A 13966-nucleotide genomic window follows, 5' to 3' on the forward strand; every position below is an offset into this window, starting at 1 on the left:
TTTGTAAATTGAGAAGGTCTCTTTATGGTTTAAAACAGGCATCTCGGTCTTGGTTTGAGAGTTTCTCCATGGAAATTCAGCAGCATGGCTTTTCTAAGAGTATACTTGATCATTCTTTATTTATGTATAAGAATGATCATGTTACTACTTGGGTTCTTATATATGTTGATGACATCATTATCACTGGGAGTGATGATGCACATATTGCCTTGGTCAAGTCTTTACTCATGGCCAAATTCAAGATGAAGGACTTAGGCCCATTGCGATACTTCTTGGGAGTTGAAGTCGATAGACAAGATGATCGACTCACTCTAAGTCAACACAAGTATACTCTTGACATTCTTCACACCACTGGTATGATTAATTGTAAACCTCTCAGCACCCCATCTGTCTTAAATCATAAGTTTAGTGCAAAAGAAGGCCAATTATATCATGATTCCACTTTATATCGCCGCATTGTTGGTATGTTGCAATATCTTACATTTACAAGACCTGACATTGCTTATGCTGTAAATCAAGCATCTCAGTTTATGCATGCTCCCACTGATTGTCATATGGAATGTATTAAGCGTATTCTCAGATATCTGAAAGGGACTATTGGAGATGGATTGCTCTATCACAAAGATGAAAGCTTCACTACAGGACACCGTTTACTTACATATTGTGATGCAGATTGGGGTGGGGACCCTGATGAGCGTAGGTCGGTTTCAGGATATTGTGTTTTTATTGGCCCAAATATTGTCACTTGTAGTAGTAAGAAACAAAAGGCCATTGCTAAATCCAGCACTGAGGCAGAGTACAGGGCAATGGCAGCAGGGACAGCTGATGTCACTTGGGTACGGCATCTTCTTCAAGAGTTGAATGAACATATCTCTTCCTCTCTGCTTTTATGTGATAATCAAAGTGCCATTAATATTTCTTTTAACCCTATTCATCATTGTCGCACGAAGCACATTGAGATTGATCAGCATTTTGTTAGACAAAAGATTGAAACAGAAGAAATTGAGGCTTCGTATGTCAGATCAGAAGACCAAGTAGCAGACATCTTCACCAAAGGATTGGTTAGTCATCAATTTTGGTTACTTAAGGGCAAGTTGAGCATGATTGAAGATCATCCTCAACTTGAGGGAGGCTGTTAAATATGTATATGTAAATGAATATATTTCTGTACTGTATTGTACCACTTGTATAGCATACTGTACTGTATTGTACTACTGTACTGTATTATACTGTATTGTACAGCATACTGTACTGTATTGTACTATTGTACTGTATTGTACCACTCGTACAACATATAAATATCAATGGAAAGGGGAGAAGACATCATTGCCGCCCAACATTTTTTTCTCTCTTCCCTCTTACCTCTCTCTTTATCTCTTGCTACGATAGTAAGGTGACTCCCACATCTGATTTCTCACAGTTGGGAGCCCCCAACGGTCACATTTGTGACCGTTGGGGGCTCCAACGACTTCTATGTTGGAGCCCCTTTAGGTCCTCAAAAAGAATAAAAAAGAAATGAAAAAAATAAAAATTAAAAATTAAAAATTACATTTATTCAAAAAAGAAAAATTAGTTGTTTTCTAAAACAACTGTGAAATTACAAAAATACCCCTATCGGGTATTGATGTAATATACAGAATTTATATATATATATATATAATAGGTACATTTTAACAACTGTAACATCCCTATTAGACTGCAATACTTGGTGGGATCCTCACACAGGTCTCCATCATGAGCACTTAGTTTTTGGTGGAGCACACTTGGAGTTCCTAGAGGCTTGCAGTCTTTCATACCTGCTTCGCTGAGAACATCTATCGTATACTTGTGCTGAGTGAGAGTCAAGACATGAGTCTGTGCTTCGGCCCATCCCCTCCCATGCACTATCAGTTAGGGTTCACGCTGAACCCTAACTTTCTTTCTTTTTTTTTTGTTTTATCGGGCCTTCTTAAGCCCCTCACTTAAAATCCCTTCTATTTTTTTTTTCACGGACGTGGCCCGGGTCCGGACCCGGAAGCCCTTTTGAGTTGGATCCGCGCCACCCCCTTATGATGTGGATCCAAAATTTAGATCCAAATGGATCCAACTGTGAATCCTCGAGTTCGTTGTGTATATATCTTTATTATATGCATGTTTATATATATGGATCCTTCATGGATTCTGGATCTGATATCTAATATGACCCTGATATTGAGGATCTGAAACCAGAGATCTGATCCATTTGACCAAAATCTATTATTAAGTATTCAAATTAAGGTTTGTGATCCGATATCTAAGATCCAAAAGGGAATATCAAAAATCTAAACATGATATTATGAATCCGATATTGAAGATCCAAACAAAATATCTGATATCCGAATACAAATAACATATACAATAAATAAAAATATTCTTGTACCAGTTGAAGGACATAAATTTCAAGTTTATTTATTGGATAAAATTCACGGGTATTACAGAAGGAAACAGCGGAACCAACGTGGGAGCCTGCATTCCGAATGAACAGCCGCTACCCAGCTGAAGTCATAGCTTACCATGAAACAGATGGCACCGAGGATGGCGCATGATTTGAAGGGGGGAGCATGTTCTCTTGCGACTTACATTGTAAAGTTGTGCTTAGAGTCTATTTTGCTTTTGTTGAGTCTGATTTAAGCTGCCCGATTGAGGTGAATCAATACCCCGAAGGGGCAGCCCGTATGCTTGAACTGTAATAGCCCTCGGGCAAAATTGTGAATGAATTAAATGCGTTGAGCTTTATTTTGTTCACCCCCGTTGTGATTGCTTCTTGTGATTGCAATTCTTTTCCCACTATTCTCTCTTGCTCTCTGATTACAAGCTTTCGTGATTGGCAAGCAAGCTGACAAGTAGGCTTGCGGCGGTAAGGAAGGACCGTTGCGCTGCGTTGGCCCATTGAAGAAAATAGGCCCGTGACAGCCCCCCTCATTTTAAAAATCAAAACCAAAGAGGAAATGGTGGATAAGGTGGAAAAAAAGATTATAGAAAAATTGTTTGCCATTTTTTTAAAGAACCAGGGCATATCAAACCCGTTTGTCCAAAGTGGAAGAAGTTGTTAGCTATGGCCACACCACCTCTCAACCACAAAAGGAGGAGACCTCTTCAAGTGGATCTCTTTCACTAAACCAAATTATGGAGGCACTTCAACCTCTCCTCAAAGGAGACATCTCGGGAGCCACCATGTCTACTTCATCTCCTCCAGGTAAAACTTCTTGGCTTTTGGATTCGGGTGCCTCTTTTCATATGTCCCCAAACATGTATTCTCTTTCCGAATATTCAAAAAATATTTCTCTATCTTTTGTTTCTACTGCGGATGGGACTTCTCTTGAAAATAAAGGTGTTGGGAATTTTGAAACTCAAAACTTTTTCATTCCCCAAATTAGATTTATACCAAAATTAAACTTGAACCTTCTTTCCATGTCTCAACTCTCGGGCCATGAATATGATATTAAATTTTCCTCTAATAAATGTTTAATATAGGATCGTCGGTCCAGGAAATTGATTGGGGAAAGCTCTAGGAAGGGAGACTTATATTATATGGACTCTCTTCAGGTTTCTAAAAATTCTTTTTGTAATGTTGCCCAACATAAGGATATAAATGTTTGGCACAAAAGACTTGGTCATCCCAATATCACCAAGTTATCTTATTTGCATTTTGCTAAAAAACTTTGTAAAGATACATTCTCTTGTAATTACTATATTCTTGGAAAAATGAGAAGTATGCCTTTTGAACAAAGATCCATGTTTACTTCTAAACCTTTCAAAATTGTTCATTCGGATGTTTTGGGACCGACACCTGTTGTTTCAAAATGAGGGTTTGCCTATTATGTGATTTTTGTGGATGATTTTTTTAGGTACTCTTGGATATATTTTCTTAGACATAAGCATGAAGTTTTTTCATGCTTTAAATCATGTGATGATTAAAAATTAATTTACTATCGACTTAAAGACTTTTAGAACCTATTCCAGAGGAGAGTATCTCTCAAATGAATTCAAGAAGTATCTTAAAGATAGTGATATTGTTCATCAAAGGTCATGCCCTAAAACCTCTCAACAAAATGGGTTGGCCAAAAGAAAATATAGGCATATCATTGAAACCACTCAAACTCTTCTCATAGTTTAAAATATTCCAAAACTTTTTTGGACCGAAGCGACTCTTGCATCTGTCTACCTTATCAATCGTTTACCATCTAAAAATTTGGGTAAACTCTCTCCTTTTGAAACACTATATAAAAGGGAACCTGATTATAACAGATTGTGAATTTTTTGTTGCAAATGCTTTGTTCTTACAGATAAAAATGATAAACTTTCACCTAAAGCTATTCTCTGTGTCTTTCTTGGATATTCCGAGACTCAAAAAGGATTTCGTTGTTACGATTTTAAAAATGATAAGTTATACGTTTCAAGAAATGTGACATTTTTGGAAAATGAGAGTGGCTTTGGAAAAAATGACTCTCACCACGAAAATGTTGACTATTCTTTCTTATTTAACCTATTATCTAGTAATGATGATATGTCTAGTGATGATGAAATATCATCAAACCATGATAGTGATAATGAAGTAGACATTAATGACTTCAAATCACCCAATACTCAAGAAGATAGAACATCAAATGACCCAATAACCTATTCTCGTAGAGATAAAAATACATTTAGAAGTGCAATTGAGTAACATAGTGATTCTATTCCCACACATGATCCCAGACGATCTGAAAGAAATAGAAAGCCTCCAACAAGATTTGTCTCTTTTGACTCATTTTCACCTAAGTATAGAGCTTGTCTTAGTGTCATTCATTCTTATTTTGAACCAAGAAATTTTGAGAAAGCCAAAAAATGTATAGAATGGCAAGAAGTTATGCAAAATGAACTCAAAGCTCTTAAGAAAGCTAACACGTGGGAATTTTAAACTCTACCTTTTGGAAAGAAAACTATAGGTTGTCGTTGGGTGTTTAAAGTTAAGACTAAAAGTGATGGATCTCCGGAGAGGTATAAAGCTCGCTTAGTCGCGAAAGGGTATGGTCAAGAATATGGAATTGACTATGAAGAGGCATTTGCACCTGTAGTACGGATGGTTACAGTCAGATGTCTCATCACTATTGCATCTATTAAAAAATGGAACATTTTTCAAATGAATGTTAAAAATACCTTTTTAAATGGTGATCTTAATGAAGAAGTTTATATGAATGCCCCACCAGGCATGAAAGTTCCTAAAGATAATGTTCTTCGTCTTCGGAAAGCTCTCTATGGTTTGAAACATGCACCCAAAGCCTGGTATGACAGATTTAATAATGTTATGTTAGAAAATGAATTTTCTTCCAGTTGTATACAGATACTACATTATTTATCAAAAAATCCGATGCAGGTATTGTGATATTATTGTTATATGTTGATGATATGTTAATAACAGGTGATGATGTCAAAGGAGTCAAGGATATCAAATCCGTCTTGACTTTGAAATTTGAAATGTCAGACTTAGGGTTTCTGACATATTTCTTAGGAATTGAGGTTGCTTACTACCAACGTGGTTATTTTCTATCTCAAACTAAACTTGCTTGTGAGATTATTTACAGGTCAGGAATCTCAGATGACCAAATTTGCGAAACTCCTGAAATAGTGAACTCGAAAATGAAGATCGATGGCGGGATTCCTCTGACCGATCCTACTCCTTAGAGACAACTGGTAGGCTCGCTAATGTATCTTAGCATCACTCGACATGATTTGTCACATGAGATTCATATTTCCAGTCAGTTTCAACATGCTCCCACAATGGTTCACATGAGTACCGTTATTCGCATCATCAGATACTTAAAGGGAACTGCAAATAAGGGAGTATTTTTGTCTTTATCTTCTAAATTAAAGTTAATTGCCTATACTGATTCTGATTGGGGAGGTGACACCAATAACCGTCACTTCACCACTGATTTCTGTGTTTTCTTAGGTGAATCGTTGGTCTCTTGGAAGTGCAAGAAGCAACAAAAGGTCTCTTTGTTCTCCACCGAAGCCGAACATCGAGCCATGGCATCCACAACCATAAAAATTGTATGGATTTGGCGTCTTCTAGAAGATATGAGAGTCTATATTAAAGAGCCAACAAAGTTATGCTGCGACAACAAAAGTGCAATATATATTGCCAAGAATCATAATTTTCATGAACACACGAAGCATATAGAGACGGATTGTCACTATGTAAGGGAAGAATACTTGAAGAAGGTCATTGATCTCCCGTATGTGACGTCTAAGTACCAACTGACTGATTTCTTCACTAAAGCTCTTTGTTCGTCTAGATTTAATTTTCTTCTTGGAAAACTTGTGGTTATCGCACCGTAAGTTTGAGGGGGGGTGTTAAAATGTAATCCTTAATCTCGTTGCATGTATATATATATATATATATATATATATATATATATATATATATATATTGCTCATAATAACCTGAAAAGGGTATTTCTGAAATTTCCTATTTTATGCATATTCCATTTGGAATATGATTGTATTTTTCTTCTTCTTCTTTTTCTTTTTTTTTTTGTGGTTTGTGCCACCTAGGGAAGACTCCCCAAAAGAATCGTTGGGGAGCCCAACGGTCACAAATGTGACTGTTGAGGGCTCCCAACGACTCTTTTGGGAGCCTCCTATGTGGCTCTTCTTGTGATGTAATAGGGGTGTTTCCCCTTGTAAATGGTTAAGCTTGGGAGCTCAAGCTCTTGTCACATTTTTAATATATATTTCTTTTTCATGCCTTTGTGCATGTTTATATCCTTTTACGCCTTTGTGCGTACTTGTTCAAGTGTTATTTGAGCGCCTTTGTGCACATCTCTTGTGAGGTATTAGTGCTTGTATGATTATTGTCTCTTCGTAGACATTTTTACAAGACTTAAGGAACAATCCAATTCAAAAATGTTTGAGAATGCAGATGGAAATGGGAAAAGGAAATGGTACTGTGAAACACTGTACATAAACTAGTAAGATTCCTGCATGAGGTTGTTAATGATTTTCAAAACCATTTCAACAACTCAAAATCAAGAAATATAAAAGAGGTCATAGATAATAATTTTCCCAGACGGGCTCCAATATGCCCAGTAAATGACTTCAAAATGCTTATAGAACTGATTAAGAAAGAGATTCCACATCAGTCGTATAATCCTCACGAGAACAGAGAATAATGATATTTCAGCACGAAGCCCAACAACATTTAAGATTGGCCTCATTGTTGGCACTATTTTAAGAAAAGGGTTTTATGCTCATATAATACCTTTGTAATTTCTTTTAGGAAAAGAGATGGCTGATCAAAGAAAGGCACAAGCAACTCCAAATTGCGTCTATAAAGATCTCTACCTGAAATACAAGAATAAATGAGATTCTGTTGTTAAAATCTATAAGCCAGTTAACACAAAATACCATGCATTTAGAAACAAAAATGTTCCTATAAAAGGCATTTTGCAACTACTCCAACATATTGGGGAAACTAAAGACAGATAATAGGGTTAGAATCGTAAAAATTCATGACTGAATATCGCAGAGGGTACAAAACTTAAAAGGATATGGAGTGTATATAAAGTAACTTAAATATTTAATCAAACTCTTTCTAAAACTAGAATATGTTCATAAGATGGATTAAGGATTTTAACGTTCCTTTATCTGGTCTCCATATGTATTTATTTATGTATGACCTTTATAAATAATACACTGGTCAGTGTTATAAATATCTATAAAAAACAATAAACAGAAACACATTATTATTGTTTCAATGAAAAACTGTTTAAAACAGCTTTTGGAGTTTGGGTGTATATGTAAGACCCGCACTTTTCAAAAAAAAATGTTATTTTGGATCCAGGACCGGATCCAACCTGGATCTGGGTCCACACAGCCCCCGGGGGGGTTCTTTTTAACGCAAACCCCCAACCCCCGAGCCTGCCCCGACCCCCCCCCCCCCTCACCTCCGAGCTCCCCCAACCACCTCTCTCTCCTGTCCCTCATCTTCTTCCCCCTCTCGCCGAGCTTCCCTTGGCCGGAACCCGAACCCTCAGGTACGCACCTCTCTCTCTCTCTCTCTCTCTCTCTCTCTCTCTCTCTCTCTCTCTCTCTCTCTCTCTCTCTCGCTCTCTCGCTCGTGTGGTGGTTCACGACAACCACCCCACGCATGCACCAACCACCTCATCGGGAAACCCCTATAGCAGCCCGACACCCTGCCCGACCGGTTCAGCACGTGCCACTGCCGCCTCTCTCACCTCTCCTTCTTCTCTGTTGCAGCCGGAGGGAGGGCACAACACCCTCCTGCCCTCTCTCTCATCTGTGGCCAGCAGGAGGGCGTCGCCCTCCTGTCCTCTCTCTTTTAGCATCACGGCAGGAGGGTGCCACCCTTCCTGCCCTCTCTCATCTTTGTTAACACACGGCAGGAGGGTGTCGCCCCTCCTACCCTCTCTCGTCTCTCTCTGGGTTATGAGAGGCTCATGAGAGCCCTCACTCTCGTCTCTCTGATAACATCAGGGAGGAGGGCGACACCCCCCTCCTGCCCTCTCTCGCCTCTATGTATTTCCCTCTTCTTCCTCTGCTTTCTCAGAGGACATCAACACCCACTGGCTGCTGTTGTGGCAGTTGGGTGCCGACCAGGTAGGGGCGGCTGAAGCCGTCGCCCACTCCCCCCCTTTGTTTCCCCTCTTGCCCAGGAATCGAGCCTGGCTTGGTTGTGGCCTGCCCAACCATGCTGGGTAGGCCCGTCCAAGTTGAGCTAGGTCATTATGGAGCCCAGCTCAGTCCCCAACTTCTGCTAGTCAGGCACAGCCGAGCTGAGCCCGGCTAGTACCAAGCCCAGCTCGGTTCAACCTTGGCATGAGCCCGGTTCGATCTTCTTAAACTGAGCCCGGCTCGGTCAAGGGGCAACATTGGGCAGCCTCTTACTTGGCTCAGCTGAGTTGAGTTTGACACAATCTATCTTTTTGGTACTGAGCCCGGCTCGGTCCAGTCGACTCAAACTAGGTTCGGGTTCGACCCCTGCCATGCAAACTTTGCTTATTTCAATAAATTAAAAGACGTTTCATCGGTTCTTTTTTTTAGCACAATAAAATACCTTTTAACGCATCCCATCGGTGCAAAGCCCTTGATAACCTAAGCTCGGAATCGTCAACTAATCCGACCATCTCCAAGGTAGAGAAAGTTGCATAGGAGGACAAGTGTCATAATACTTCTAACTTATACTTATAATAAATTTTAGATTCAAATAGGGTATGTCTGATCATGCTCTCTTTTATTAAGAAAAGAACTCATATTACCATTCTTATTGTTTATGCTGATGATATAGTGGTGATGGAGATAATATCAAGGAAGATCAAAAGATTGAAGCTCTATTTGAGCTAAGTTTTTTATATAGAAGACTTAGGACGATTAGGATACTTCCTTGGAATAGATGACTAAGATCACCTAAGGGCGTCTCATTTTTTCAAAGGAAATATGTGATTGACTTGTTGAAATAGGCCAGAATGCTAGGATGTAAAGGTATATCCATTATGGAAAAGAAAAACTTTGACAAAAGTGATGAAGTCATTTGAAGGCATAGGAAGATATCAAATTATTGTTGGCAAGTTCATCTATCTCACCATCAGAAGACCATATATATCATATGCTGAGAGTATGCTAAGTCAGCACATGCATATTACCAACTCACATCACATTCAAGCCTTGTCAAGAGTGCCAAGGTACTTAAAAAAATATCCAAAAAGAAACATCTTATATGTTAACCACAGCCATTGCAATATAAAAAATTTTACAGATGCTGATCAGGGCGTCAAACTATGATAGAAGATCTACATTTAAATTTTGTATCTTTGTTGGTGGAAATCTCATTTCATGAAGAAGCAAGAAGCAAGAAGCAAAATATTGTGTCTACATCAAGTGTCATGTTGGAGTACAGAGCTACAACTTTGGAGCTTTTGAAGGGATGTATCTCAAGTCTATTCTAAGTAAGTCAGGGATTGAGGTGTCCTTACCAATGACTCTATTATGATAACAAGTCAATTACATACATTGTAAACAAGTAAACAAGTTCATGCTTCATGAATGTACCTAACATAATGATATAGATTGTCATTTTGTTCATGAGAAGAGAGGAACAAAAATTCAAGGTGCTTTATGAGAAAACCCAAGATCAATTGGCTGATTTATTCAGAAGGGTCATGAATAGAACCAGATAGTATGTGCAGATAGTGTGTGCTTTTAAGTTGGGGATGATTGATATCTTCACCCAAACTTGAAAAGGCTTGTTGTGAGAGATAGTCATATTTGTTTACAGTATATCTGACCAGGTTTCACCATGGGTTTAACCATACTGCTTGGTTAGACTGGCATATAAATGCTATTTTTGACATAAAAAGTCGCATCATAGCCTTCACTTTTTAATGAAATGCATATAAGGGCAGGGTCTGACTACTGTATAATAATATTTGCGTTTTGGGTTTTGCATCACCCATGAGTTGCAGATCCGTAGATATGATATAGCTTCGCTGTAATATATTTTAACCCTGATTAGCATTTTTAAATAAATAGTATAATTCAAAACTTCCCCTCGTACACAAACTGATTTAGGGGCTACATTAGTCTCTGGCCCTTAACCATTATTCCTCTTCTATCTACTCTTATTCCTCAAGAAGTTATTAGCATATGTGTAGAAAATCCAAAAGATAAGCCGCTGATGGAATATCACAATGTCATCAATACCAATACCAATACCAATACCAATACCAATTTTCTCTTTTTTGTCTTTAAGAACATATGCTTGATGGAGCAACAAAACCTTGAGAACTTTACTGACTCAAATAAAAGCATCTGATAGGCGTCTTTCTAGAGATATTTTTCTTTTATTTTTTTCAGCTCTATTGCAACTGATCATCTAGATTTAAGAGCCTTTTGATGTATCAAACCTTTTTTTCCAGCTTAGCAACAAATCAGGGGTTTAGGGCAACCTTTTTCACTCTCCGACTTTCAGTTCTGATTTTAAACTATTATTTTAAGCAGAAATTCTTGTAAACATTGAATATAGTTACCAAACATGATTTTGGTATTTTGGACTAGGGAGATAAAGAGTTTTCTGTTCAACTTCAGCACAGTAACACCGAATGCACAAGAAAGCTTACATGACCAAGTTGATTCAAAAGACTTACCACGGAATTTGATTGTGGGATCTTCAAACAAGCAGTCTTCAGCATAAATTGCTGATGTGAAATTCCCTGTTGCAATGGTGTCACATTCCTCAATATTTCAAAATAATGATATCTACTAACAGTTTCTTATTGCATGATGAGGCGGAAATCAATTCAGATACACATGCACATGAACTTTTTGCAATTGTAATGATTGCTGTAGCAATTATAGTGACACAAAAAAGCTTATAACACTATATAACTGCAGGATTAAGGACAAGTATGAGTTTCTAAGGATTTAATATATGCATCTAATATCCGTGTTAAAAACTACAAAATAAAATTATGAGGATATGGATAGTGTGGCAAACACTTTTAGAAAAGTGTTGCCTTCGCCAGAATTACAAAACCATCACCAATAAAGGATTATAATATCACAGTACTGGAATCAATATAACCAAATTGCACATATCATTAGGTATAACTGAAAGAATTTAAACACCATTCAGAAACAAATAAAAGAATTCCTACTGAATTTCAAACAAAAGGAACATAAAATCTTTATATTCGTAGACCCATGGTCAGGGATCTTGAATTGTTGCAATATTTTCAGAATTGTTTTATTTATCCAAGGAAATCTAACAAAGAAGTTTAATGGTATAATAAAGTCTACCAGAAAGCAAGCGTCCACCACTACAGATTTAAAGAAAAATGTTGGACATAATGGTGTCCAAATAAAAGGTGCAGCAAACTAATCAATACAACTAGATCATCAAAAATTATAACTGCCACAACATGAAATCTGATTAGCTAGTCATTTTCAAACCATTCTGTTTCCAAGAAAATTCCACAGGTGATGTTAAATTCTTGTCAGGCTTTTCTATTTTTGGGGTAGAAGGTAAGGAACATTTCATCAGTACTATATTAACTGGCTTATGCAAAGTTAATTTTCTAATATGTTCTCATTGTCAGCTATCAGCCTTATTATATCTGTATGTTTTGTCCCCTTAGTGATTGTGGGTCATGCATGTTGTTACTTTTTCTCAAGTTAAAATGATGAGAAAATAAAGGAAATTATGATAATTTTAGTATCTTGATCTTGTGGGGTCATAAATAATCGATAAAATTGACATAATTAAAAGATGAAAAGTGTCAGAAGTGCAACAAAATAGAACTTCCTAAAAATTTGGTTTCATATTCCAAGATTTGTGAATTAAAATTTGAACTTTAATCTCATGAAAGGAAGGCCCTGATCATTAAAACATAAAAAAACACTTTTGAGTCCAAAGCCCAAGAAAATACAGAACAACAAATCAAATAAATGTCTTCTTATGATTCATACCCATGCAAGTGAAATTCTATATTTTACCGTTCAATATTCTGGATTTTGAGAATGTTTGTTTGATGATCCAAATTACTATTTTTCTCGTATTATTCATGTGCAACTGTTATATTCATATTTTTTTTAGAATTTTTAACTAAGCAAAGAAAACAACGATCCGATCCTTTTTCTGACTTTTATTTATCCAACTTAATTTGAAGTTTTTCCAACTTTCAATCAGATCCAAGATTTACAGCATTGCTCATCAGTTTTTCTCCACCAACCGTAAAGGTGAAAAAAAGTACCGTACACCAACAAAAACTAAAAAAAAAATCAAAGATTTGATAATAGCAGCCATAGCTAATATCTAGTACAAAATGCAGAAGAAATCTTCATACAAGCAAATATTTCATCGGAAAAAATTTAGAGAGAGAGAGAGAGATTACCCGTAAGAAAATAAGCTCTTTGATAATCCGACTTGATGATGTCCATCACGTCATCGACATTGCGAACCAAAAGCCTCTCTTCTGAGGGGTCTTTTGCAATTTCTCTCGGACTATCATCGAAAACCAAGTCATTCGTGATGGGGGCAAAGGCAAATAACCCAATTTAGTGCATTTAAAATAAAACTACCTAAACTACCATAAACGCGCCAAACAGGGAAATTCTCATGATATATGCTCACAAAAATCTCGAAAACGAAAACCCCAAAGAAGAAAATCTCAATAAAAGTCAGGAAATCAGATATTACCGTGCTTTTCCCCTACTGAAAATCCGAAGCAACTCCGTTGCTCCGCTCACTGCAAACCTGAGGATTCGCGAATCTTTCTTCGACGAACAACAAAACCAACCACTATTTTGCCCTAATTTCCTGGGAAACACTCTATTTCCACTCTGCGAACGAAAGAAAACGATTCCCCAGATCACGATTTCGGTTTCTTTTTCTAAACCACGAAAAATACGCAATAAGGGACGGAATTAAATCCGAAAAGAAGAGAGAAAAAGAATCATGGATCCATGAACTTCGAGAAGGATCGGATACGAAGAATTATTAGTGAAACTCAGAGATTTAGCTTTACTTCGATCTTCCCGTTGTTTCTGTTGGAGAGGGGAAAGTGGCGATTTGGAGGGAACGAACAGCAGAGTGCCGCCATCGCCACTCAACGGTCGACATTCCACCCCGTGCTCGTCAACTACTTCACAGAAGGGTTGAAACGGGTCGTAACACGCTGATCCGGAACCGGATCCGATCCATTTAAGTATCTTTCCATGAAGAACAGAAACCACCATCGAGATCAGAGATACAGTCGCGTTGGCTAAGCCTGCTCGCAACATTGTAAACTCGTGGCACACCTCTTTTTTTTTTTTAAAGGCAAGTTGGGTGAGGCAGACCCCACCAGTTATTCAACGTACCATTGGGTTTTGAACCTGCAACGTCCCACCACAAGGGGACGTGCACTGACAGCTCTTACCAATCACGCATAGCACCCGTTGGTCTGTGACA

General features: G+C 37.8%; 1 protein-coding gene across 3 annotated transcripts in view; it reads right to left on the bottom strand.

Moving 5' to 3' along the window:
• The window catches only part of LOC149830270 (adenine phosphoribosyltransferase-like protein, putative (DUF2358)), a 42131-nt gene extending 28500 nt beyond the window's left edge, over positions 1-13631 (bottom strand). For all 3 annotated transcript variants that reach the window (XM_090015763.1, XM_090015761.1, XM_090015762.1), the window contains exons 1-5: positions 13542-13631; positions 13214-13356; positions 12909-13018; positions 11163-11228; positions 7262-7344 (exon numbers count right to left, since the gene is read on the bottom strand). In XM_090015763.1, the coding sequence (XP_089871889.1) occupies positions 7262-7344; positions 11163-11228; positions 12909-13018; positions 13214-13356; positions 13542-13616 (477 nt within the window). In that variant the 5' untranslated portion in view covers positions 13617-13631. The remainder of the gene's footprint in view (positions 1-7261; positions 7345-11162; positions 11229-12908; positions 13019-13213; positions 13357-13541) is intronic.
• Between the last annotated feature and the right edge of the window lie 335 nt (positions 13632-13966).

This window comes from Nuphar pumila, chromosome 8 (assembly GCF_984573655.1).
Source record: "Nuphar pumila chromosome 8, dmNupPumi1.hap1.1, whole genome shotgun sequence".
In the NCBI taxonomy this organism is placed as follows: domain Eukaryota; kingdom Viridiplantae; phylum Streptophyta; class Magnoliopsida; order Nymphaeales; family Nymphaeaceae; genus Nuphar; species Nuphar pumila.